Source organism: Phacochoerus africanus, chromosome 6 (assembly GCF_016906955.1).
Source record: "Phacochoerus africanus isolate WHEZ1 chromosome 6, ROS_Pafr_v1, whole genome shotgun sequence".
NCBI classification, from domain to species: domain Eukaryota; kingdom Metazoa; phylum Chordata; class Mammalia; order Artiodactyla; family Suidae; genus Phacochoerus; species Phacochoerus africanus.
In genome coordinates, this window is record NC_062549.1 from 9695855 (window position 1) to 9722004 (window position 26150).

At 43.1% G+C, this 26150-nt stretch overlaps 1 protein-coding gene across 3 annotated transcripts in view; it reads left to right on the top strand.

Moving 5' to 3' along the window:
- The window catches only part of ADCY8 (adenylate cyclase 8), a 221026-nt gene that overhangs the window by 24683 nt on the left and 170193 nt on the right, over positions 1 to 26150 (top strand). For all 3 annotated transcript variants that reach the window (XM_047783235.1, XM_047783236.1, XM_047783237.1), the window contains exon 2: positions 16568 to 16717. In XM_047783235.1, coding sequence (XP_047639191.1) covers positions 16568 to 16717 — 150 coding nt within the window. The remainder of the gene's footprint in view (positions 1 to 16567; positions 16718 to 26150) is intronic.

The following is a 26150-nucleotide window of genomic DNA, read 5'->3' on the forward strand; positions in this document are numbered from 1 at the left end:
TATCGGAACTTGTTGAATCACTATTTTGATTAAATATTGAAAGAGAACATGTATTTCAAAGCCCACTTCTTTCCCTTGAACGAACACTTATTCCAAATGATCCACTCACTCAGACAGAGCACTCATACCAAAAAATATACTCGGCGTTTGTAGTACAATTTATATTTTAAAGTTTTCTGCTATTTAAAGTACCAGATGGCATAATAACTTGGTTACAGAGGGCAAATTACTAGCCCTGCTGCTTTTCAGACTTGGAAGCTTGTCCCTGAAAGATTTCTGAATACCCAGATACCAGGTAGGCTGCCATCCTGGGCTGTTTCTCTCCTAGTGGGATTTTTTTTTTCCCCCTTACAAGGCATATTTCTCTGTCCCCATTTCTAAAACACTGACAAGTGAAGGAAGTTAATTATTAATAGGCTGTGATTGCTAATTGGCTTAGTGGGGTCAGATTTGCCAGTGGTCTCAAGTGAGAGCAGTGCCCTCTGGCAGCTGCCCCCAAAGGCCTCTGGAGATGGGCAGCTTTTCCAGCTCCTGCTGCTTCCTGGTTTCCCAAGGTTTTTCATCCCAGACCCTGAAGAGAGATGATGCAAACATATTTCCTACTTATATTCAAAAGTCAAGGCAATTCATCAACAGGAGGACTTGGGGTGGGAGCAAGGAATCCCAATCCGAATGCTCTCAATAGTCTAGGTGGACTGCACGGGCATTCCCAGTTTGAGGGAGGGTTCACAACACCAAAGTCCCCTTCTAATCAAGGCAGGAGTCCTTTCTGCAGCGTCTGGGATGGAGACGCTGCCAGTGCTGTTGCACAGCAAGAACTTCAGGAGGTCGTGTTCTTTGCTTTTAGGGCCACACCTGTAGCAGATGGAAGTTCCCAGGCTAGGGGTCGAATCAGAGCCGCATCTTTGACCCAAGCCACAGCTTGTGGCAATGCTGGATCCTTAACCTACTACATGAGGCCAGGGATGGAACCCGTAGCAGATGGAAGTTCCCAGGCTAGGGGTCAAATCAGAGCCGCATCTTTGACCTAAGCCACAGCTTGTGGCAACGCTGGATCCTTAACCTACTGCATGAGGCCGGGGATGGAACCCACATCCTCATGGATACTAGTCAGGTCCTTAACCCACTGAGCCACATTGGGAACTCCAGGAACACCATTTTCTATTCTGCCAGTTCTAGCGAATGGACCGATGGCTTTTCAGAGGAAAACTCCTGGCCTGAATGTGTCGTCAACTCAGCCCCTCCTCTGCTCCAAACCAGCATGGCTCCCCATTTCATGCTGGTTAACCTGGTGTCCCTCAAGTGGTCCACACGTCCCCAGCCTTACCCACCACCTTCTGCCCCCCGGGTCCTACTACTCTCTCCCACGTTCACTCTGCTCCAGCCTCAACTCTCCTGGAAATTCTTTGAGCCTACCCTCCTGGCCTTCCCTCTGCCTGGGATGTCCTTTACCCATGACTCCCTCACCCTCCGCCTTCCAGTTCTGGCAGGAAAGCCACCTTCTCAATGAGGGCATCGACCCTGAGGTTGTCATTGAAATGTGTAACCTCTCTCCCACAGGGCACCCCCACCCCACCCCCACCCTACAGTCCTCTCCTTTTTATGTTGCTCCATTTTAAAAACACACTTTTGGAGTTCTCCTGTGGCTCAGCAGGTTAAGGATCCAGCACTGTCGTTACAGCAGCGCGGGTCACTGCTGTGGCACGGGTTCGATCCCAGGACCTTCCACATGCCATGGGTGTGGCCAAAAAGGAAAAGAAAAAAGGAAAAATAGGGCACCCTTTTCACCTTTTCCCAGGGCACATAATTTGCTTAATTATATTGTTTGCTTCTGCCTGCAAGGCAGGCACACAGAAAATGATGTCTGTTTTCCTCTCTGGATCCCTAAGGTCTGGTGCCTGGCACAGAGTAGGTCCTCAGGAAATACTTACTGAATGATGACGGAAGGAATGGATTCCCATCCTTAACGGGGTCTGGATGTTTGCCCTTATTCTCAGATGGACACAGGCTTCTTATCTAGGTGTTAAGACGACAGGCAAAGCCTTCAGAAAAGAGGCCCGACATTCGGAGTCTGCAGACCTGGATCGGCATGTCAGGTCCAGCCCCCCCTGCTCTTCCTTTTCTGTGCACACAGACAAGGGGTTTCACCTCTCGGAGCCCCAGTCTCTCATCTGAAAAGCAGGTAGCGTAACCCCCGAACTGACCCGTTAGGGTAAAGAATAAAGACATTTTGGTTGCACACCACACACCTAGGAGATACTTAATCAATTGGCTATTATTTTTATAATGGTGACAGCTCAGTGAAGCTCTATGTTATGAATTACTTAAAGATCAAATAACCGAAATTAAAGAGAAGACAATTAGGCATATCTGAAATGGGTTTTTTAAGTCTCTGTAAAATTGCTTAGCTTATATCTTGTCTATCATCCTGTATTTTCACCTTTTGCATTTTTTAAGGCAATTGCTAGGAATGTTTGTTGATAACAGAATGTGTATATATAAACTCCAGTTATTCCTTTGAATACCTGCATTGTTTGCTCACCTCTTTTGGAGAGGGTGGTGTCTGCTCAAGTGTCACTTTATCAGAGGTACTTTTCCTGCCCAGTGGAGCTCTTTTCTCCTCTCATTCCTTTCCTCTCTTAATCAGCTTTCTTTTTCTCCATAGCCCTTTTTACCAGTGCATGGGAAATGCTCTAATTTTGTGCTTCTTGGTTTCTTGACTGTGTCCCTGTAGGCTGAGAAAGGGATTTGGTCTCTTGTGTTGTCTGACTTATCCCAGATCCTAGAGCTGCACCTGTACTTACTGCACTGAAGAGAATGCGCTGTATTAAGCAATTTCCCAGGACTAGAGCTTGAGGATTTCCATAATTGGCCTGTGCCTAACCCTGGAGTAGGTGTCACAGTTAGGATGACCAGACACCATGGTGTGCCCAGGACGCCAGATTTGCACCTGCTTCCTTTCCCTCTGAAAAGTACCCCAGTTTGCAAAATAAATGACGTTGTCAGGATAGCTATGGTGTCCAAAAGAATTAAGCATGACCATAACCTCTCATGCAAAGAAATTAAGGTCTTGGAGTTTCCCCTGTGGTACAGTGGGTTAATGATCTGGCTTATCTCTGCAGAAGCTCAGGTTCGTCCCCATTGCCTTGCCGTGGGTTAAAGATCCAGCATTGCTAGAGCAAAGGCATAGGTCACAGCTCTGGCTCAGATTCAAGACATGGCCTGGGAAGTTCCATATGCCGCGGGTGCAGCTAAAAAAGAAAAAAAAATTAAATGAAGGAACAAGGAGCAAAAATAAAGGTCTAGATGAGAAAAAGGAAGAAATTATTATCAGCAGTAACTCCTGACATGTATGGAACGTTCATCCTGTGCCAAGGGTTCCATGCAGGTATCTCTCTCCATCACAACAACCTATGAAGTAGGTGTCATTATTATCCCCATTCAACATATGAGGAGCCTGAGGCTTAGAGGGCTTAAGTAAAAGCCTTCATCTGCCCACAACTAGTAAAAGACGGAGTGGGTATTCCAGTCCCAGGAGCAGACCTTTGTGCTCCTGGGTTAGAAGAGCAGACACCATGGTGGGGCTTGTCCATACATGACCTCATTTTACCTTGGGGCTATCCTGGAAAATTAATCGTCCCACTTTTTAAAGCTGGCAAGATAGGCTAAGCTGTGTTCAGTGGCAGAATTAAGATCCAAACATAGAATAAGTATATTCGCGCAAAAAAAAAAAAAAAAAAAAAAGGCAAACAGGATGGTGTGAGGTATGAGTCACCAAAGGCTCAAGACATCTTATGTTCCTGGCTTCCATTATGTTTTTATTACCTAATGTGTCACAAGGTATATACTTCAGCCTTGTAGACCAAAACACTTACTCATAACCGCCATGTACTTAAGTGTTGGAAGAACATTTTATTTGGTTCAAACATTAAATGAGTAAACTTGGAAAAGTAAGGGTAAGCCAAGCCCTTGTGAACAGATTAGCCAATGTTTATCCCACACTACAAACACTGCCCAATGTTTGTCCTTAGATAGATTGTTAGTTTCCAACCACTCTATTCTCTGTACTCATCTGAGAAAACCAACACTGGAAGACACTTATCTCCCACCCTGTGAAACTATACAGCTGAGAAACTTTTTTAAATTATCCCCTGTACAGTTACCTCCTCTATGAATGGGACTACTCAACTTGGATGTAATAAACTTATTTTTTTTATCTCTCATAAGTCAACATGACATGCTTTGTAACAATAAACACACTTTTTTAGTAAAGTCAAGCAGATGATCATATGGGCTTCTTCGCAGGAGTCAAGCTCAAGATTTAGGTGACTTAAGAAAACGTTCCAATTTTTGGTGCATACTGTACTTTATCAGAACAACAGATGCATTTTAAGAGAAAACAAGCTCTTGGTGAAATGCTATTTTTAGCTCAGCAACTACTGATGAATCAAAATGTTTCTTCAAACCCAATTACCCAATGAAAATTGCCATAGTAACCATCACATCACACGACACATCCTTCATGCTCACACCAAAAACTTCCCTGGGAACTGCTGCCACCACCTCCTTGACACAGCCATCTGCTGTGTAGCAAGAAGAAGGATGAGATGGTGAAGGTGGCTGATGAGGAAAGTTCTAATCTGTGCAAATCAAAGGAAAGAGGGACTCTCAGGGCAGAGACATATAGGTAGAAAAATCCTCTTCTGTGGAGCACGTAGTGGTTTTCACCATGTTCTAGAAGTGGCTCCATCGGAAACAAGATTAGAGCTTCAATAAGAAGCCCTCACCCTTTCCTCTCCCCCACCCCGAATACCCTCCCGGCTTTCCCTCTGCCTCTTTTATTGGCCAACTCCTCTTTATTCTTCATTGCCCTTAAATATTCCATCCCAGGAGTTCCCATCATGGCTCAGTGGGTTGAGAACCCAACATAGTGTCAGTGAGGATTCAGGTTCCACCCTGGCCTCGCTCTGTGGGTTAAGGATTTGGTGTTGCTGCAGTGCAGGTTGCAGATGTGTCTCAGATCCAGCGTTGCTGTGGCTGTAGTGTAGGCCTGCAGCTACAACTCTAGCCTAAAAACATCCTTATGTCTCAGGTGTAGCCATTAAAAAAAAAAAAAATCCATCCCAGAGAAGTTTTCCCTAAACTACTTGATCTAAATTAAGGTCCCCATGAAATATCCCATAGGGAAGGGACTTACAGTTGTCTTATTTGCCATGGGAATCTAAATACTGCCTAGGTCATTCTTGGGGCTCAGTAATTTTTTTATGGCCACACCCACCCATATGGAAGTTCCTGGGCCAGAGGTTGAATCTGAGACACAGCTGCAACCTACGCCACAACTGCAATACTGGATCCTTACCCCACAGCAACCCGAGCCGCTACAGTTAGAGTCTTAACCCACTGTGCCACAGTGGGAACTCCATCAATAATTATTTATAAAACTACTGAAGAAAGGAGGAAACTGGTATGAGACAGCCATCAGCATCATCCATATAATGATCTGGATGGTACAAGCTAATTATACTCATTAATTAAAACACTCAGTAAATTTATTCATTCAACAAACATTGGAGGCGGACACCATTAGTAAAGGTTATGAAACCTTCTGGGTATTATGGGGTGGATCCTCCGAGAAGCAGACTCTGAAAGGGAGACTAGTGTGTTGGAAGATTATTAGATGATGCTTTGGGGCTCAGAGATGAGGGTGGAGAGCACAGTAGTTCTAAGTTCAGGCTCTGGCTCCGATGACCAGGGTTCAAACCCCATCTCTCTCACTGGCTCCATTTGTTACCTTGAGCAAGTGGTTACACTTTGAACTTCAGCTGCCCTCTATACAATGCCCACCTTCATAATACCTGCTATTGTGAGGACTAAGTGGATTAACATATGCCATGCACTTAGAATGACTCCTGGCATATATTATGTGCTTAATAAATGCTAGCCATCTGCAAGAGGATGACACCAAACACTCCAGCTGGATTCATTTACGTACAGATGCAAGTGCTTTGTCTGCATCTTTCCTATATACCCATCACGTGCTGGCAAAATATGCAACCTTCCTAATGCTTTCAGTTGTAGACTTTTCTCCTGATGGGGCTCCACTTGCTCTGAATAGCAAAGGTCTCTTTCAGGTCCTGGCCAGCTTTTGCTGGATCTTACCAAGTCAGACTTCCTGTGTTCAAATCCCTGCCCTCCCACTCTGAGAGCTGTTTAACCTCAGTCAAGTTACTTAGCCTCTCTGAACTTCAGCTACCTCATGTGGACATCATAATAGTCCATTCCCACTGAGATGATTGAAGAACACATGTGGAAATCACTTAGTAGGATGCCCTGCACTTGACATGAACTTTAAGAAGTTATGCTTGCTCTTGTTTAGTCTCCCAATTTCAATTTGAACATCCTCCAAAATTTACGATGAAACATGAGTCCAAAAGACAAATCGGGGTCCAACTCCTTAAGAAAAGAGTTTTCAACATGTTCTATAAACACAATTCAGCATAATGGTATTACCTTTCAAATTCCTGGTTTCCATTAAAATACTGGCAAATGCTCAAATGCAAATCCATCATTATTGGATTGAAACACTTCTTTTCTTTATTTCCTTTCTAAATTTAAAAAATAAAACTATCTCCAAGGACAGATTCCCCAGAGCTAATCTTTGCATACACACAATAGCTCTTGAGTGGATGCTTCTGGAGACCCAGAAATAATGGGAGGAGAGTCTTTCCCCCGTTCTTAATAAAGCAGCCTCTTCTAGCCTTCAACAGCTTGGACCACAGACTGTGGAAATGTTCCCTGTACAAAGTGAGCTGCGGAGAAAATGTGGTGCGTGTTCCTGCAGCGCACACTCTGAGTGCAAAGGGGAGGGGAGGCCCCCAGGGACTTGTCCTCTCTCCCACCCCAGGCTGGCCGGTTGGCAAAGGAACAGCACAGGATCTTGCTGCAGTGACAAACATGCAAAGCCTGCATCAAAAGAGGAGCTGACTCTTCAAGCCTTTCCCACCTCTGAACTCCACGGCCTCCAACAGCAGTGCCCCCAACTATGGCCGCAGCCCCAGGGAGGAAGGAGGCAGCCTGGCCCACAGAGAGAAACTTCCAACTCCGGGCTTGGAGGAGGAGGCAGGGGAAGAGGCGGAGGGATTCAGCCGGTCCTGGATAAATTTGTGCAGGGCTTCGCCCGTCAGAGGGACAGCTGCCCTCTTCTCAGGCATCACAAGACGGCACCAAAGAGATGGGGAGTTGTGGTCCCTTGTGATGGCACGTGATGGAGGATAATGTGAGGAAAAGAATGTATTTATTTGTACGTGTGACTGGGTCCCTTTGCTGAACAGTAGAAATTTGACAGAACACTGTAAACCAGCTATAATGGAAAAAATAAAAATCCTGAAAAAAAAATTTTTAATTTAAAAAATTTAAAGAAGAGATGGGGAGTTGGAATTCTCTCATGTGACTCGGTCAAGTTAATTAGATTCGACAAGCGTTAGTTGGGTTTTGCAATGCCAGGCCCTGTGCTAAGAGCTGAGATGCCATAGGCAGGGTCTCTGCCCTGTGTGAGTTCAGAATTTAGTAAGGCTGATGGACCTACAAAAAGGAGGTCAAAAGGTAGAGTTTCCTGTGATCCTGAGACCATTTTCATGAAGCAGGTTTCCCCAGGGCAGCCTTTGGAGCCACTGCAGCAGAGGACTTCCGGAACTTTCTAAAAATAAAGGCTCCCCAGGCTTCATCCCTGGATATTTGTACTTAGAAGGTCTGAGGAGGGGGTAGGGTGGGGAGGAGAGTCTGCATCTTTTTAACCCCCCAGGTGATTCACATGTGCAGTCAGAGGGATTAATTTTCTGGAGGTTGCCCTGGTCTCCAGTCTCTTTTTCTCATCATCTACACAAAATTTTATCAGTGAATCTTGTCCCCACCTTTGAAAGATATTCAGGGTCCGGCCCAATCTTAGCAGCTGCACAGTGGCCACCCTGGTCCAAGACCCCGACCTCCCTACAGTGGGATTTTTCTAAGCACCCTCTAGCTTTTCTCCCTGACTCCATCCTGCCCCCTATAGACTGTTCTCTTCACAGCAGCCAGCACCTGACCCTTAAGACATGGAAGGCGGGTGCCTCCTGTGCCTTTCTGTCCCGCAAAGAGAAGGGCCGTGTTCTTACGTGCAAGACAAAGACAGTCTGGGCCTTTGCTACCTCTCAAAAGTCGTCTCCTAAAAGTGCCTTCACCCTGGAGTTCCCACTGTGGTGCAGTGGGATCGGCAGCGTCTCTGGTGCGCTGGGATGTAGGTTCCATCCCCAGCCTGGCACAGCGGGGTAAGGATCCCCCATTGCCATAGCTGAGGCGTAGGTCACAACTGCAGCTCAGATCTGATCCCTGGCCTGGGAACTCCATATGCCCCAGGGTGTTGAAAAAATAAAAATAAAAAAAAATAAAATGCCTACACCCTCCTGCACCCGTCTCAGCTCCAGCCATGGTGGGCTTCAAGCCAGGCTTGAGGGGGCTTCTTGTTCCTCCTGCCTTTGCACTTTCTCCTGCCTCTGCCTGAACTGCTCTTCCCAGCCACTCCATGATTCACCCCCTTATTTCGTTCACGTCTTTGCTCAAATAGCTTATGAGAGTCCTTCTCTGAACTCCCTATAAATGAGCCATCCCACCCTTATTCCATCACTTTCTATCCTTATGCCACTATATTTTTCTCCTTAGCATTTTTTAATACATGGTGGTGGGGGGGTGATAAATGCTAAGGAGAAAAATATAGTGGCATAAGGATAGAAAGTGATGGAATAAGGGTGGGATGGCTCATTTATAGGGAGTTCAGAGAAGGACTCTCACCCCCCCACCACCATGTATTAAATATTCTTTGCTTTATTTGTTTATTGCATGTCTCCCACCACCAGAATGAGAGCTGGACTTGCTCTGCTCTGCACACTGTCCACACATAAAGCTATACCTGATGCATAGAACTTGCTCCATAAATAATTTTGAGTGGATAAATTATTTAATAGTAAAGGAGTAGGAAGACGTCTCAATGGCAGTGTACAGATGTGTAAGGGTGTACAGATGATAAAGCGTTGATCAATACCTGTTTTTAAGCAAGTCAGCTTTGGGGCAGAGCTGGCTTACTGATGGGGCTCACAGGGATCTAGAGAGAGCTGGAGGCTGGAGGGACTCCATAACAGAACCCAGCTGAGATAGTCAGAGTGTTTCTACCCTCCACGGAACCACAGATCTGTAGCTGTTACAGCGGAATAGCACCTCCTTATAAAATTTACTTTACCGAGGCAGTAATTAATTGAACAGTTTAGGTGTTTCAGATATTTATTTCATCCTAACGTGCAGCAATAAAGATATTTGTGACGTCACTTAATTAACCAAGGATCAAGACCATAGACGAGTGGTGGTTTTGGACACGGTTCTCCTTAGCTTTTGTTCCTCTGACTCCTGAGTCTTGAAGATTCCACTCGGCTTCTGAGACTCTCTGTCACCTCCATTGGAGTCTGCAGATGCCTCTAGGAAGAAAGAAGCCCCAAATGCTAGGCTCACCTGCTTGAGTGTACTTCTTCCAGATTTTGACTCCTTATGGTTTTTTTTTTTTTTTAATGGTTTTTAGGAGTTCCCGTCGTGGTGCAGTGCTTAATGAATCCGACTAGGAACCATGAGGTTGCGGGTTCGGTCCCTGCCCTTGCTCAGTGGGTTAACGATCCGGCGTTGCCGTGAGCTGTGGTATAGGTTGCAGACGCGGCTCGGATCCCGCGTTGCTGTGGCTCTGGCGTAGGCCGGTGGCTACAGCTCCGATTCGACCCCTAGCCTGGGAACCTCCATATGCCGCGGGAGCAGCCCAAGAAATAGCAAAAAAAAGACAAAAATAAATAAATAAAATAAAATGTTTTTTATTTGTTCCATTATAGTTGCTTTACAGTGTTCTGCCAATTTTCTGCTGTACAGCCAAGTGAGTCAGACACACACACACACACACACATATTCTTTTTCTCACATTATCCTCCGTCACACTCCATCACAAGTGACTAGATATAGTTCCCTGTGCTATACAGCAGGATCTCATTCCAGTTTCAACTCCTTATAGAAAATGCCATTCTTAACATTCTTGCACATGTCTCCTGGGCCTTCTCCTGCAGTTCCAGGGACGTGCAAATTATACATTAATGTGCAAAGTCTAAGTAGCAACGTCAATTCACATTGCCAGTAGTACCCTTGCCAGTTTGATGATGTCCCACCATGGTTCTGTTTGTTTGTTTTGGAGCCAACCGGTAGGTGTGAAATGAGTGTGGATTTTAACTTACAGTTCCTAGATTGTTGCATTTATTTTCATATTGATATTCCTTTTTTAAATTTTTTTTAATTTTTTTTAATTTTTTTCCCACTGTATAGCGTGGGGATCAAGTTACTCTTACATGTATAAATTTTTTTCCCCACCCTTTGTTCCGTTGCAATATGAGTATCTAGACATAGTTCTCAATGCTACTCAGCAGGATCTCCTTGTAAATCTATTCTAAGTTGTATCTGATAATCCCAAGCTCCGATCCCTCCCACTCCCTCCCTCTCCCATTGGGCAGCCACAAATCTATTCTCCAAGTCCATGATTTTCTTTTCTGTGGAGATGTTCATTTGTGCTGGATATTTGATTCCAGTTATAAGTGATAGCATATGGTATTTGTCTTTGTCTTTCTGACTCATTTCACTCAGAATGAGAGTCTCTAGTTCCATCCATGTTGCTGCAAATGGCATTATGTCATTCTTTTTTATGGCTGAGTAGTATTCCATTGTGTATATATACCACCTCTTCCGAATCCAATCCTCTGTCGATGGACATTTGGGTTGTTTCCATGTCCTGGCTATTGTGAATAGTGCTGCAATGAACATGCGGGTGCACGTGTCTCTTTTAAGTAGAGTTTTGTCCGGATCATATTGATATTCTTTTGTCTTGAATGTTTGCTTATCTTTTGTCCTTGTGTTCTGTAGGATTGTTTTTATTTTATGTGTTCTACATATAAGCGGAAAATTGATTTTTGCTGGTTATAAATGTTGCAGATAGCTTTTCTTAGATGGTGAATAGCTATTTTTCCCATTTTTATGCATGCTTTCACTGAATAGAAGTGCTGAATTTTCATTTTGGCAAATGTATTCATCTATTTTTATGCTTTGTATTCATTGTGTTTTATTTTTAAAAAAATATATCCAGGTAGTAAAATTATCCTCCTAGACTGTCTTCTAAAGTTTCACATTCCTGTGTGGTGTGGAGTGGTAAAGATCCGGCATTGTCACTGCTGTGGTGCAGGTTGAAACTGTGGCGAGGGTTTGATCCCTCTGGAGAACTTCCTGATGCCGTGGGTGCAGCCAAAAACAAACACCAAAATTTCATATTTTTTTCCTTTCATATCTAAGACGTTAATCCACCTGTATTTCTATGTATTGGATTAGGCAGGGACTTATTTTTACTTTATTTTCTAAGAGACTAACAGATTGTTCTAACACCCTTTGTTGAAAAGTCCCTCTCTTCTCCTCAGAACTACAACGCACAGTTATCAAGCTTGTGTGTTTATGTTTCTGGGCTCTCTGTTCCCATCCACTGGTCAATTTGTGTATCCCCATATAAATACCACGGCATCTTCATTACTCTGTGTTCCGATAAGTATCCATACTTGGAACTGCAAGTCTCCCATTTTATTTTCCTTTAAGAATATCTTATGTATTCTTGACTCTTTGACCTTCTGTATAAACTTTAGAATCTCTTGAATTCCACTGGGAGTTAAAAATACCTACCAAGATTTTGAGATCTTTCCTTTAGCCGTTCTTTCATCTTGGAGTATAGGATGGGGTACCGTATCCTCCTTCGATGTGGATCTTATTCGATTGTTTTAAATTAAATTCAGTTATTCTCTCCGTCAAGTCCATTTTCTATCTTTTTGTTATGGGTGCATTGGAAATGAAATTACGATTGCATTTAGGATGAATAAGCAATGAGGGCCTACTGGATAGCACAGGGAACTTTATCCAGTCTCTTGGGATAAAGCATGATGGACGATAATATGAGAGAAAGAATGTATATATATGTATGACTGGCTCACTTTACTGTGGAGGAGAAACTGATACAATGCTGTAAATCAACTATAATTTTTTTAAAAAGAAATGGAAGTAATATTTAATTTTGACTTTATAGACAGCATTTTTGCTAAATTCTTATTAATCCTAGTAATTTTTCTGTGGAGACTTTGGGATACCCCACACAGATAATCATGTGCAAAAATGAAAGTGTGTTGCTTCCTTTCCAAGTTTTGTCATCTTTATTTTCTTTTTGTCTTTGTCTTACTGAGAGGACTAGAACTTGAGAATGACATTGAACACACTTGGAGATAATTGGCATCCTGGTCAGTTTCCTTCTTACCTTTATCATGGAGTAAGACGTTCATTTTAGGTGTTCTTGTTTTTGTTTCTGTAGATGTTCTGCATAGTGATTAAGAAAGTTTACTTCTAATCTCTGCTTTTGGTTTTCTTAATAAAAGAATATTGAATTTCATCACTGCTGTTTCATCTCAATGGGATGATTACATGTTTTTTAACAGCTGTAAATGTGGTGAAATACATTAGTTGATTGGACAATGTTAAACTATCCTTGGATTCCTGGGATAAATTTGATGTAGTCAAATTGAATTTTTTTCTATGTACTGATGGATTTGATTTAGTGGTATTACATGGAGGAATTTTCCTCCACGTTTCTGAGCAAGATCTATCTGTTATTTACCTTTATACACCAACGATATTGTTTCTGGTATCAGGATGATATTAGCCTTATAACCTGAGTCAGGGTCTCTATTTTTGTACTCTCTGGAAGAGATTATGAAATACTTCAGGAGTTCCCGTCGTGGCGCAGTGGTTAACGAATCCGACTAGGAACCATGAGGTTGCGGGTTCGGTCCCTGCCCTTGCTCAGTGGGCTAACGATCCGGCGTTGCCGTGAGCTGTGGTGTAGGTTGCAGATGCGGCTTGGATCCCACGTTGCTGTGGCTCTGGCGTAGGCCAGTGGCTACAGCTCCGATTCAACCCCTAGCCTGGGAACCTCCATATGCCGTGGGAGCGGCCCAAGAAATAGCAAAAAGACACAAAAAAAAAAAGAAAGAAAAGAAATACTTCAGTTATTTCTCCCCCAGGTGTTTGTAGAATGCTTTGAGGAAGCCATCTGGGCCTGTTGCTTTCCTTGTGGAAAGATTTTTTTTTTCTTTTATTTGTCTTTTTGCTATTTCTTTGGGCCGCTCCCATTGCATATGGAGGTTCCCAGGCCAGGGGTCGAATCGGAGCTGCAGCCCCCAGCCTACGCCAGAGCCACAGCAACGCGGGATCCGAGCCGCATCTGCGACCTACACCACAGCTCACGGCAACACCGGATTGTTAACCCACTGAGCAAGGGCAGGGATCGAACCCGCAACCTCATGGTTCCTAGTCGGGTTCGTTAACCACTGCGCCACGATAGGAACTCCTGGAAAGATTTTTAATTATAACAGCATTTATTCAATTTTTCTCTTTTCATCTTGGGTCATTTTTTATAAAGATATATTTTAAGAAATACATCAATTCCATTTCTGATTTTCATTAGCATTAAACTTCATATTTTTATTATCTGTTAATTTCTGCAGTATATTTAAATTTTCCTTTCCTCTTCTTCATATTGCTTGTTTGAACCATTTTTTTAAATTAAGCTGGTAAGGAGCGTTATTGATTTATTAGTGTTTTAAGAAAACAGACGTTTGACATTATTGATCCTCTTCATTGGATATTTGGGGTTTTGCTGTTGTTCTTGCTGCTGTTGTTGGTGTTGTTTGGCCATGCCTGCAGCATGTGGAAGTTTCCAGGCCAGAGAACAAACCTGCACCACAGCAGTAATCAGAGCCACAGCAGATCCTTAACCCACAGAGATAACAGGGAACTCCAATGATTTTTACTTCGTTAATTTCTGCTCTTTTTTTTATTTTTCCCTTCTACATACTTTGAATTTGTCTAATTTTTAAATTTTGGCTAATTTTTGCTAAGCCCTTAAGTTAAATGGCTAGCACATTCATTTTCAACCTTTCTTCTTTTTCTAATGAAGCGTTTATTAATACGTAGTCCTCAGTGAGGACTATGAAGGGTTTTTTTTTAGTATTTTCATTATTCTTTTACCTCTACACATTTTCCGTTATGATATATTTTTAGATCCATGAGTTATTTAGAAATGCTTTAAATTTATAAATGCATGGTGTTCCTTTAGTTATCTTTTTCTGTTGCTTTGCACCTTGATTTCATTGTAGTCATTGACCCTAGTTCCATGACAGCAGTTCTTTGAAATTTGCTGAGGCTAACTTCAGACCTTATCATAAAATCGTATTTTACAAGCATTCAATATGTGTACTATTAAAGTCGCATATCATCTTCCATTTCAAGGTTGTTAATTGTATAAACGATTCAGGTTGTTTCTGTCTTTGCTGATTTTTTAAAAAATCTTGGTCTATTAAAACTGCTGAAAATGGGGTTAAAATAGACCTTGATAATGATAGGTCTGTAAGTAAATCCATAGACTTATATCATATCCTGTGTGTGCGTGTGTGTGTGTGTGTGTCTGTGTGTGTGTGTGTTGGCTGTGCGCAAGAAGTGTGGAAATTCCCTGGCCAGGGATGGAACCCACGCCACAGCAGTGACCTGGGCTGCTATAGTGACAACACTAGATACTTAACCCACTGCACCGTAAGAGAACTCACTGAATAGTATGTTTTGAGAATATTGTTAATGTGTCCATGGTCATAATTTTATATCCTGCTGATGAATTAAACCTTTTATAATTATAGAGTGACCCTATTTATCTCTAATGATACCTTTCCTTAAATTCTCTTTGCTATATGCTTACACAGCAAATCAGCTTTACTCTATTTTGCTTTGTAAACTTTTTATATCGGTATATTTTAGGAATGCATTTCTTTTTATCTAACTGAAAATCATTATCATAATTTGAGGGTAAGTTCCTTATACATACCATCTTTCTCTGACTTCTTTCCAGATTATTACAAATTAGTTTGTATCTTCAAGTTTATTGAATCTTTTCTTCTGTCATCTAAATTCTACTGTTATCATCATGCAGTAAAACTTTAATTTCAGGTAGTGTGTTTTGCAGTTCTGGAATTTCCATTTTGTGTATGTGGTTTCTGGTTCTCTGTGTTAATTACTAGTTTATTTACCTCTGTGTCACTGAGCAAAGTTGTAAAAGCTGCTATGACTTTCGCTTTGTTTATTCCAACCCTGGGTCTGATCAGAATAGGTCTCGGTTGATTATCTTTTCTCTTCAGAATAGGTCACGTTTCCCTGTATATTCCCATGTCACATAATTCTGTACTGTGTTCAGGACATTGTGAGTGCTGTGTAGTCAAGACTCTGGATTCGCTTTCATTTTTCCGGAAATTGTGATTTGTTTTGTTTTGTTTTGTTGTATTGTGTTTTAAAAAGTGGTTAACTTGATTGGAATCAAGTGACAGTTTTTGGTTTTTGAAATCCAATTCAAGTCTTAGCTCAATTCTTTTTCCATTAACTCTATCCCTTGCTGTTTGCCCTGTGCATGTGTGGTTCGAGGCAGAGTTTACATAGGAATTTAACGTTCCCCCTCACTGGATCTCTCCTCTGGGGACTTTTCCCCTCACTTTCCATCAGCTATAGTTGTTGAACTCTTTTCTTTGCTTCTTCAGGCCACCTGGATTTTCTATTGGGGTTTTTCTACCCCACACTGTACTGAATATTACCTGTCCTCAAGCTAAAGCCGTAAAAGTCAAGACAGCCACAATATGCTGTTTCTTTCTTCCAAATGTTGACTCCCTTCTAGGATCCGTCTGGTTTTCTTCGCTAGAGAAAAGTTTGGAAGGGGGCAAATGTGAAAGGGCAAAGTTTAACTTCAAAGTCCAGCCAGGAGAGTTTGGTGCCTAGGAGGTGGGTAAGGGCAATGGAGATGGAAAGCCCTAGACAGGTGTGATGTGACAGTCTCTTGAGTTAGGACCATCAGGACTTAGATGCTACCCAAGAGGACCTGGGTACCAAAGTCAAAACACAATAAATGCCACTCAACTGATACCTTCCCTGTCTTTATTAATCTCTTTCTCTGCTTTTCATCTGCTTCCCCAACCCCTTAAAAGGCTAAACCTTTAGCTAGTGTAGGAGGAGGTGAGATTGGAGTATTTCCCACCTGAGTTGAAATCCACACTTGGGGAGGAAGAAGCTTTGAATTGGATAGACTGGCTGAAGGAGGGCAAAGGGAGTGAGTTGACCCGACACCCAGAAGAAAGGCGTGGTTCTATTAAACTGCTACGAAACATTCGGATTACTACCTTAAGACGTACCTTGCCACAGCTGCAGCAACATTGGATCCTAACCCACTGCACCAGGCAGGGGATTGATCTGACAATGCCACACAGACAAGCCGGATCATTAACCCACCGTGCCACCGTGGGAAATCCACATTGGAAATTTTTTATTGGTACTTCTCTTTGCGTCCAAACAGCGCTTGTTTTACCCTCCTGACCAGGCTGTGTTTGTAATTCTGTTTTAGGTTGCAGCCCAGGCAGTGTTATTCATGTGTATGAACACAGCTGGAATCTTCATCAGTTACCTGTCCGACCGGGCCCAGCGCCAAGCCTTCCTGGAGACGCGGAGGTGTGTGGAGGCCAGGCTGCGCCTGGAGACGGAAAACCAAAGACAGGTACCACCTGGCAAGGTCATGAGCCTTGGTTGTCACCTAGCCGGTCTCTGAATGACTTGAAGCTTTTTCCCCCCAAACACATCCTGAGTTCCAAGTGTTCTCATAAAGTCTGTGTTGTAGGATCCCAGAGTCTAAGACAGTTGTGTTAGGCTCACAGGTCAAAGTGAGTTGGCCTTATCTTCCACACTCGATTAATTGTTCCCCACAAGAAATAAAATGATTCCAGTCGTAAAGTGATTTTCTGACACTTTTCACTGACATCTGTGCTTGTGAACAAGGCCACGGTTTCTGAAAACCATGAACCCACCCATCTTTGACTCTCCTTTTTTCAAACTGCAAAGAACTATTTCAAATAAATTTTTCACTGCACGGCAATTCAAATTACCGGACGCTCAGAGAAGACTCGCGTCCGTGTGTAGTTCCTAATACCTGCCCCTGATTTTCAGAAGAGATGAATGAACATAGTAAATGCTATGGAGCCATGGTACCTGTCCCAGGATAGAGAAGCAGTAAAAGGAGAGCAGGTTGGTCCAAGGTGGAGGCCATGAGTTCCAGTCTGAAGAGGTTAAAATAAAGGAGTTTCTTGGACATCCCAATTAGGTGGATGTTATAAGGATTTTTAAAAAATAGCTTTAGGAGTTCCTGTTGTGGTTCAGCAGAAACAAATATGACTAGTCCATGAGGACACAGGTTCGATCCCTGGCCTTGCTCAGTGGGTTAAGGAGCCAGTGTTGCCTTGAGCTGCGGTGTAGTTCACAGATGCAGCTTGGATCTGGTGTTGCTGTGGCTGTGGTGTAGGTCAGCAGCTGCAGCTCTGATTCGACCCCCTAGCCTGGAAATCTCCATATGCCACAGGTGTGGCCCTAAAAAGGCCAAAAAAAAAAATAGTTTTGGCCTCACATAATATGTTTCTCCAAAATAAAATTAGCTTTCATTGCTCCTGTTAAAATTATTCATGTGTCAAAAATTCATGCATGTCTTTGCCTCTGAAAGTAATTTTCAAATTGAAACAGCAGGAATGGGTTGAAAATTGGTCATAGATGAACATATTTTATGTTCAACATGTTTCTTTACTCATAGGACTCCTATGCTCAATGGATGCTAATCGATGTATTAGTTCTACCACACTGGGCTCTTTTTTTAAAGTTAGCTCTACAGATACACTCTTGTTATTTTAAGCTTTGTGCCACAGTGGTTTGAGAAATTCTAAAGAAAGTAGCTTCAAAAATGCAGCATTTTCTTCATCTGATCCAATCGTCAGTGAAACATGGATCTTTGAGGTGGGCAAAGCCAGGTCTATGTGATAAATGGATGAGGCAGACAGGTAGGATGCAGGCTGACAAAACTCCTTTCCTTCTGCCATATGTTATTGCCAGGGGCACAAAGGAAACTACTGAATTTCCAGAGCCTACATGGACTTCAGAGACCTCAGAATTAGGACATTTCTAAGCCAAATGGAAAATCTCTAAAACCATTACGGAACCTCATGATAGACTTATTGTAGTGACCTGAACATCCGTATATAATAATTTAGAAAAGAAACTTTAAGAAATCGTCTTCTGCAATAAACACGAGTATCTCCCAGTATCTCCCAGGATATACATTGTGTTCCTCCGCGAAACAAAGCAGTTCCCAGACTGGCAGGTCACTCTTTCCATGGGATCTCTGCCGATTCAGACACCGCTGCCACGTTAATAATGTATCCACTGTTCTTGGTGCTCTATGGCAACCAGAACTGCAACTGTGGATAAGCTGTCTGGAAAGCTCAACCTTTTATTTAATGTTTATGAAATATTGGCGACACTAAAAATGACGGCCTTGGGAGTTCCCGTCGTGGCTCAGTGGTTAATGAATCTGACTAGGAACCGTGAGGTTGCGGGTTCGATCCCTGCCCTTGCTCAGTGGGTTGGGGATCCGCGTTGTCGTGAGCTGTGGTGTAGGTCGCAGACTCGGCTCGGATCCCGCGTTGCTGTGGCTCTGTCGTAGGCTGGTGGCTGCAGCTCCGATTAGACCCCTAGCCTGGGAACCTCTGTATGCCGTGGGAGCGGCCCAAGAAATGGCAAAAAGACCAAAAAAATAAATAAATAAAAAATAAATAAAAACGACAGCCTATCACACCTGTAAGGCTTCTCTCCTTTTCCCATTCTTCACGTTCAGTGTCTTGGTTGTCACTATGATGTAATTGTCTAACACAGTGAAGGGACCTTCTTCCATTCTCTCTCAATTGCCTTTTAAGTTGATGGAAGGAGAAAAAAAAAAAATACACAGAGGTAAGAACAAGTGACAGCTTGAACGTAGTGAAAAGTTCACCGGAACTCATCCCACAGCCCTGTTACCTCCGACTTGGCCGCCTGAACCACTTCACTCTCCATCCGAGGTGCTCATCCTTTTGTGGGTCATTATCTTTCTTTTCAGCATCGTGTTTGCCTCCAGCAAGATAGTGTATATAAATCAATATGAAACTATACGTCAGGAGTTCCCACTGTGGCACAACAGGATCAGCAGTGTCTTGGGAGCCCTGGGACACAAGCATGTTTGATTCTCAGCTGGGCACAATGGATAAAGGGTCTGACATTGCGGCAGCTGCGGCTTCGATCACAACTATGGCTCAGATCTGATCCCTGGCCTGGGAACGCCATAGGCTGTGGGGCGACCAGAAACTAAGAAAAAAAAAATTATAAGACAGATTCATTATTTTTATGGATGAAATACAAGAAGAGGCTCTTTGGGTAGAAGACTCTGTATTCTGAAAATTAAGCAAAATATGCTATAGGTTTGTTGTAGTCCTGTGTTCACAATTATAATACATTTCTGGTATATTGACCGTCCCCTTCCCTTCCGGGTAATAGCTAAGCTAGCTGCCTCAGTATCATTCAATGCTAGAGTTACTTTCCATTGATTTTGATCTCTGATTCAGGTTTCCATTATCCCTGAGAACTTCCTCAATTTCAGATGGGCAGAGAAGGCACAGGCTTGCAAATGAGACTGCCCAGGATTGGAAATCCTTCCTTAGTGGCTTACTATCTTAGTGAGCTTGAACAGCTGAGCAAACTCTGTCTTACTCCATCCGTAGCCTGGGGATAATGATACCCTCCCTGAAGAGGCTCCCAAAAGGATGGAGATACTGTGTGCAGAGCCCCCTGCAGGTCAGTGAAGAGTTCTTATTAGCATGATGGTGCACAGTGATGTCTATGAATCAGCCAACATAGCTCAGTCCTAAGGGGACCCATTTGAGAACGAGTTATGGGTTGGCTTGTCTCAGTTGAAACCCCAGTTGAAGGTTCGTCATGTGGAGGAAAATCAGGGTGGTGGTCCTCCCCAGGTGTACAGCGATCGGAGCCGAGCATTAGGCTCTGGATATTTTAAGATATAAGATGTCAAGGCAAAAAAAAAAAAAAAAAGCAAGTTCCCATCATGACTCAGTGGTTAACAAATCCGACTAGGAACCATGAGGTTGCGGGTTCGGTCCCTGCCCTTGCTCAGTGGGTTAACGATCCGGCGTTGCCGTGAGCTGTGGTGTAGGTCGCAGACGCGGCTCGGATCCCACGTTGCTGTGGCTCTGGCGTAGGCCGGCGGCTACAGCTCCGATTGGACCCCTAGCCTGGGAACCTCCACATGCCGTGGGAGCGGCCCTAGAAAAGGCAAAAAAAAAAAAAAAAGCCGCAGGAGCGGCCCAAGAAATAGCAACAACAACAACAACAAAAGACGAAAAGACAAAAAAAAGAAAAAAAATACATATATATATATGATGTCATTAACAAATCCAATCCTATCGCATCTTCAGAGCTAATTATAAGACTGTAACTGTTAGAAATCCTATATCATGTGAAGGAAACGCTGTAAGTGCTTAAGTGACAGCAGGAAATTATCCTCAAAGTGACTAAATGGCATTTGATTTTGTACTTGCGCATAGAGCCAAGAGGTCTTATGCTACAGAAATGGTCAAGTTTTGTGGGATTTTTCTCAAGAACTGTTTTTCTTTTATGGTAGAATACAACGGAAGTGTTTAAATAACTTGATTTGTTCAACCATGAATTAATTGATTTACTGAGCATCTATTATGTGCCATGTGCTTTGCCGGACCTTGGGACTATAATGGCAACTAGCAATCAGTTCCTGGTTTTGCAGGCAGCTACACAGATAGACACCGATATGGTGTTTGAGTCAGACCTAAAGTGAAGGCTGATAGAAGACTACCTAAAAGAAATGATGCTTGGAGTTTGTGCTATGGTGCAGTGGCTTAAGAGTCTGAATGCAGCGACTAGGGTCACTGCAGAGGCATAGGTTCGATCCCCAGCCTGGTGCAGTGGGTTAAAGAATCCAGCATTGCTGCCGTGACGGCGTAGGTCACAGTTGTGGCTCAGAGTCGAACCTTAGCCAGAAACTTCCGTGTGCTGCCTTAATAAATAAATAAAAATGATGCCTGAGTTGACTTGTGAATAGAATTTGGCTCTGCAGAGAAGCAGATCTCAAACAACACACACAAATGTCTTGAAGCAAGGGAGAACACCGTCAGTGCACTCGCGAGCATGTCTGTGATAACTCATTTGTTTTTTCCTCCACGCACTCAAGGTGGAGTGACAGAGATGAATAGCAGTCTGGTCTCTGGATTGGATGAGTGTAATTTTAATGATTGGAAGAGAAGAGAGAAAGAATTAGCAGAAATACTGATGACAGAATGTATATGAGCTGATGAAGGGCAGCGACATTGGGCAGCAGGACTTCCCTGATGTGGTGCTTTTCCACCCAGGGAAAATATGTATTTATTGAGTGTTGATCTGCACAGGTGCTGTGTATGCCAAAAGGAACAAAAGCCATTACCGGTCTCTTCTGCAGCACGCCACGCTGGATCTCACCCATTTCATGCCTACGTGTTAGGATAAACTGTGAGCCCCTTACAAGTGACCCATGGCAGCCGTTCCTGAAAACCCGTGAGGAATATATGGTTATGAAATGACTGCGATTGTCAATATTTAGTAATATTTACTATGGATACTAATCATGTTTCTTCCAAAGAAAAATTGCCAAGTAATAGCTAAAGGAAAAACAGCACATGAGCCATGCTTCTTCTTGCTTAGTGAGTCCCAGGCCATGATGAGACGCTTGACGTCCTGAGAATCAGGCTTTTCCCGTAGATAACCTGCAGGTGCAGGCATGGTCCTAGAGATGGAGTGAGAGCAGGTGGACAGGAGAGACCCAGCAGGTGCTAAAACTGTTCAAAGCCTCTTCTAAACCAGGTTTTTAACAAAGTTCTTTGAAGGTGACTCTCACCTGTATAATATTCCCTCTCCCTCCCCCAGTAGCTAGCACGATGTCAGGCAGAAACTACCGAATGGGCCCCAATGTTGACATGCTTAATTTAGATGATTGGCTTCAAGAGGTTGAATGCATATTAGCTCCTTTTTCTGGGAGCCAAGGACTTTGTCCTTTTTTTTTTTTTAACAATTTTTTCATCCATTGTAATTAGCACAGACCATTTTCAGCATCCATTACCTGTCGGGTCTCTCTGTCTCCAGCTTCTCTTTCTCCAGACTGTTCTCCATCCCCAAAGCCCAGTCTGGTACAGAACCAGTACTCCTGCAACGTCAAAAGTGCATCTTCCATGTCTGGAAGATCCAGATTCCAGTCCTACTTCCTGTGCTTCCTGGCTGTGGGAACTTGGGCAAGCTCCTCCCCTCTAACGACCTTGACTTTGTGCCTGGAAGATGGCATAAGGAGTCTACCTTCCTCCAAGGTTGTGGTGAAATTAAGGATGAACAGTTCTTAGCCCGAGGCAGAGGATGTGCTTAAGGCATGTTGGAGAGGATGCTGTGATGATAATGACATTGGGGTCACTCTTCTCTGCAGGAAAACCCTTCAGTGGTAACATTCCCTCCAGGATTAAAATCCAACCCCCCGACACTGGCCCAACAGGTTCTCCAGGATCTGGCCCCTTTCCTCTCTCCTTGGATTCCTTCTCCAACCTCTTGCTTCCTCCCCACCCCCAAACACACACACACATGCACACTCCAAATGCCCATCTGCTCCCCAAACTGCTTTTTCACTGCTCCGTGCTGCGTGGTTCGTTCAGACTGGAAAGCCCACCTCCCCCTCATTATATTCAGAGTAATGTCTCTACTCTGAATATTTTGTTCCAGGAATCCTTCCTCCATGCCACTTGCTTGCTTTCACCTCCCCATGTTGAGTTGAAATGCTTTTCTTTCCTTTTTTGTTTTTTTGTTTGTTTGTTTGTTTTTGTCTTTTTAGGGTTGCACCTGTGGTATATGGAAGTTCCCAGGTTAGGGGTCTGGGGTCTGTGACCTACACCACAGCTTTGTGGCAATGCCAGATCCTTAACCCACTGAGAGAGGCCAGGGATCAAACCCATGTGCTTGTGGGTACTAGTCAGGTTCCTCACTGCTTCACCACAATGGGAAATCCTGCAATGCTTTTCTTTTTCTTTTTTTTTTTTTTTCATTTTTCTTTTTTTCTTTCCTAGGGCCGTGCCTGTGGCATATGGAGGTTCCCAGGCTAGGGGTCGAATCGGAGCTGTAACTTCTGGCTTACACCATAGCCACAGCAATGCCAGATCCAAGCTGCATCTGCAACCTACACCACAGCTCATGGCAATGCCGGATCCTTAACCCACTGAGCGAGGCCAGGGATCAAACCGGCAACCTCATAGTTCCTAGTCGGATTCATTAACCACTGAGCCATGACAGGAACTCCCTGAAATGCTTTTCTTATACTTCCAACCTGCCTGAACTTATTAACTCTATTAACTCCAATATATAATAGGTATAAATAAATATATAAATATGTAATAGATATATTGTACAATATATATTATATAATAGGGATATATTGTATTTATCAACTCTATTAACTTAATTACAGGTGTGATAGATTCATTTGAGTTAAAAAAAAACCTCTATTAACTTATTACTTCTATTATAGAACCTGTCATACTTTATAACATTGACTAGTCTGCATTTCTCTTTCCGAGAAGGACTCCTCAAAGGCAGCTATTCTATAAAATTCATCTGATTCTCTGGTATTTATTCTGTGCAATGGCTGGGATAGAAGATCTGATTCATGTTTATTTAACTGAGTTACACCGAATTCAGACTTTAGCTCCTGGCTTCACTTCCACCTCCATGAGGACCATCTCGGCATAATCTTCATATAAAAGTAAAGTGATTATGCCCATTGTGACTCCCAGTAAAAACTTGGTGGGAGAAGGACTCCTACCCAGGTCAGAAGAGACTGGAGCAGGCTGAGCACACGCCTTACACAGACCCACTGCGGGAATTTTCCATCTGAAAGCCACGTCTTAGAACATCTCTCTTTGGGGAGTTAGATTCTAATCATTATAGTTTTTGTAGTCCCATCTCTCCTCCCAAAGGATCCAAATGGCTCATATTTATTTTAAATATTAAAACAAAGTAATTGTTTTTCTTCCAGCCTTGAGCATTGCCGCAGCCTACTTATGGTAATCATGGCATTTTGAGGTATCTCAGAAGCTCAGAGGGCACTGGAATGAAGTTTCTGCTGATGCCATATGTTGCAACGGCCGGAAGATTATTATTAAATGCAGCAGATGTTTGAGCTGGATTAAAGCAATTCGCTTTCATTTAAACATCTTCGTTAGGCAATACTGGTGTAAGCTGGTGGGTCGGACAATAGATTGGGTGACAAAGTTAGGATTTGTTCGTAAGTTTCCAGTTGGTTGTTTGGATGCATGCTGGTGCCCTCTGGCCTCTAGGGAGTGTTTCTGAACCTGTAGCTAATGGCCAACGAGTAAGGCAGAGCCTTGACTTTCATTCATTCATTGAAGGAAGAGTCGACCTGGAAGGAGTTCCCATCGTGGCTCAGTGGGTTAAGGACCCAGTGTTGTCTCTGTGAGGATGTGGGTTTGATCCCTGGCCTGGCTCAGTGGGTTAAGGATCTGGTGTTGCCGAAGCTGTGGCACAAGTCACAGGTGTGGCTTAGATCTGGTGTTGCTGTGGCTGTGGCATAGGCCCCAGCTGCAGCTTCAGTTCAACCCCTCGCCTAGGAACTTCCATATCCCACAGATGCAGCCTTAAAAAAAAAAAAAAAAGTTGGCCTGGAATTAGCAGAATCTTCCAATATTTGTTTTCTCTGCTCTAATTAGTTGGGTCTTCTCATTATGCTCCAAAAAAGCCTCTTGAACCTCATACTCAGGCCATTTTTGTGCTAGTCGCCATCTCTTGCGTTCAGGACCACCCAGGCACTACCCTTCATGTTCATCCTTATCTATTATTAATATACTTCATATTAACTATTCTCTAGTTGATTGTGGAATATTCTCCATTTCCTGAATAATCTTATTATCTTACTACACTCATGTCTTTGCTTATGCTTTTTCTCCCTACCTGCAGTAACATTCCTTTCATCCCTAAACCTTATCCACTCTTCAGAACTCAGCTCAAAGGTCACCGCCTCCACAGAGACCCTCTCCCTGCCCCCTAGCTGGTGACCTCCAGGATTCGTATATTTCTTTATGGACTTAACCTCTTTCTCCATTCTGCTGTGCTCTTGCTTTATTTTTCCCTCTGCACCAAAAACTCTTTGAAGATGAGATATACCTTTTATTTATGTTCTTCACAACAGGTGTGGATCCAAAAGGGGAAAAAAAAAAGAAAGAAAACAAGCTAGGAAGAAAAGCAGAGACCATCAACATTTAATGAGTGCTATCATTGCATTTTCCAACTATCCTTTTACTCAAAAATATTTTGAATAAGTAGATTTGGGAAACACTCCCCTCTCGTGGTGTGAGTGCTGGTGAGCTTGTCCTCCAGACCAGGAGTCTGCTCTGTCCTTGACCTTTAGTGACTTGAACGTCCTTCGACCACCAGTCCACCTTCACCCTCTGTTATGCCTTTACATAAACGATTTCAGCCTAGATAGAGTTCTGCCTAAGTAAAAATTTGTTTTGATTTTTTATTAAAGTATAGTTGATTTACAATGTTGTGCCAATTTCTGCTGTACAGCCAAGTGACCCAGTCATACATATATATACATACATTCTTTTTCTCATACCATGTTCCATCATGTTCTGTCACACGAGATTGATAGAGTTCCCTGTGCTGTACAGTAGGACCTCATTGCCCATCCATTCTAAATGGAATCATTTGCACCTACTCACCCCAAATTCCCCATCCATCCTCTAAACCAGGAGTCTGAGCTCTCCTTGGCAATTAACGTTAAAGTCCTCCATCTCCCAGTCCAGCATCCCCTTCTGTTATTCCTTTACATAAATGACTTTAGCCGAGACAGAGTTCTGCTAAGCAAAATTTTTTAAAGCTCTATTTTACATAGAGGCATCTTCTTCACCATTTCACTCCTTGCAAGAGCTTCTCTGCCTCTCTGCTCCATTTCTTTCATGGTTGCCTTTCTTTTCAGAATTTTCTTTTCATTTCTTTCAGGCATT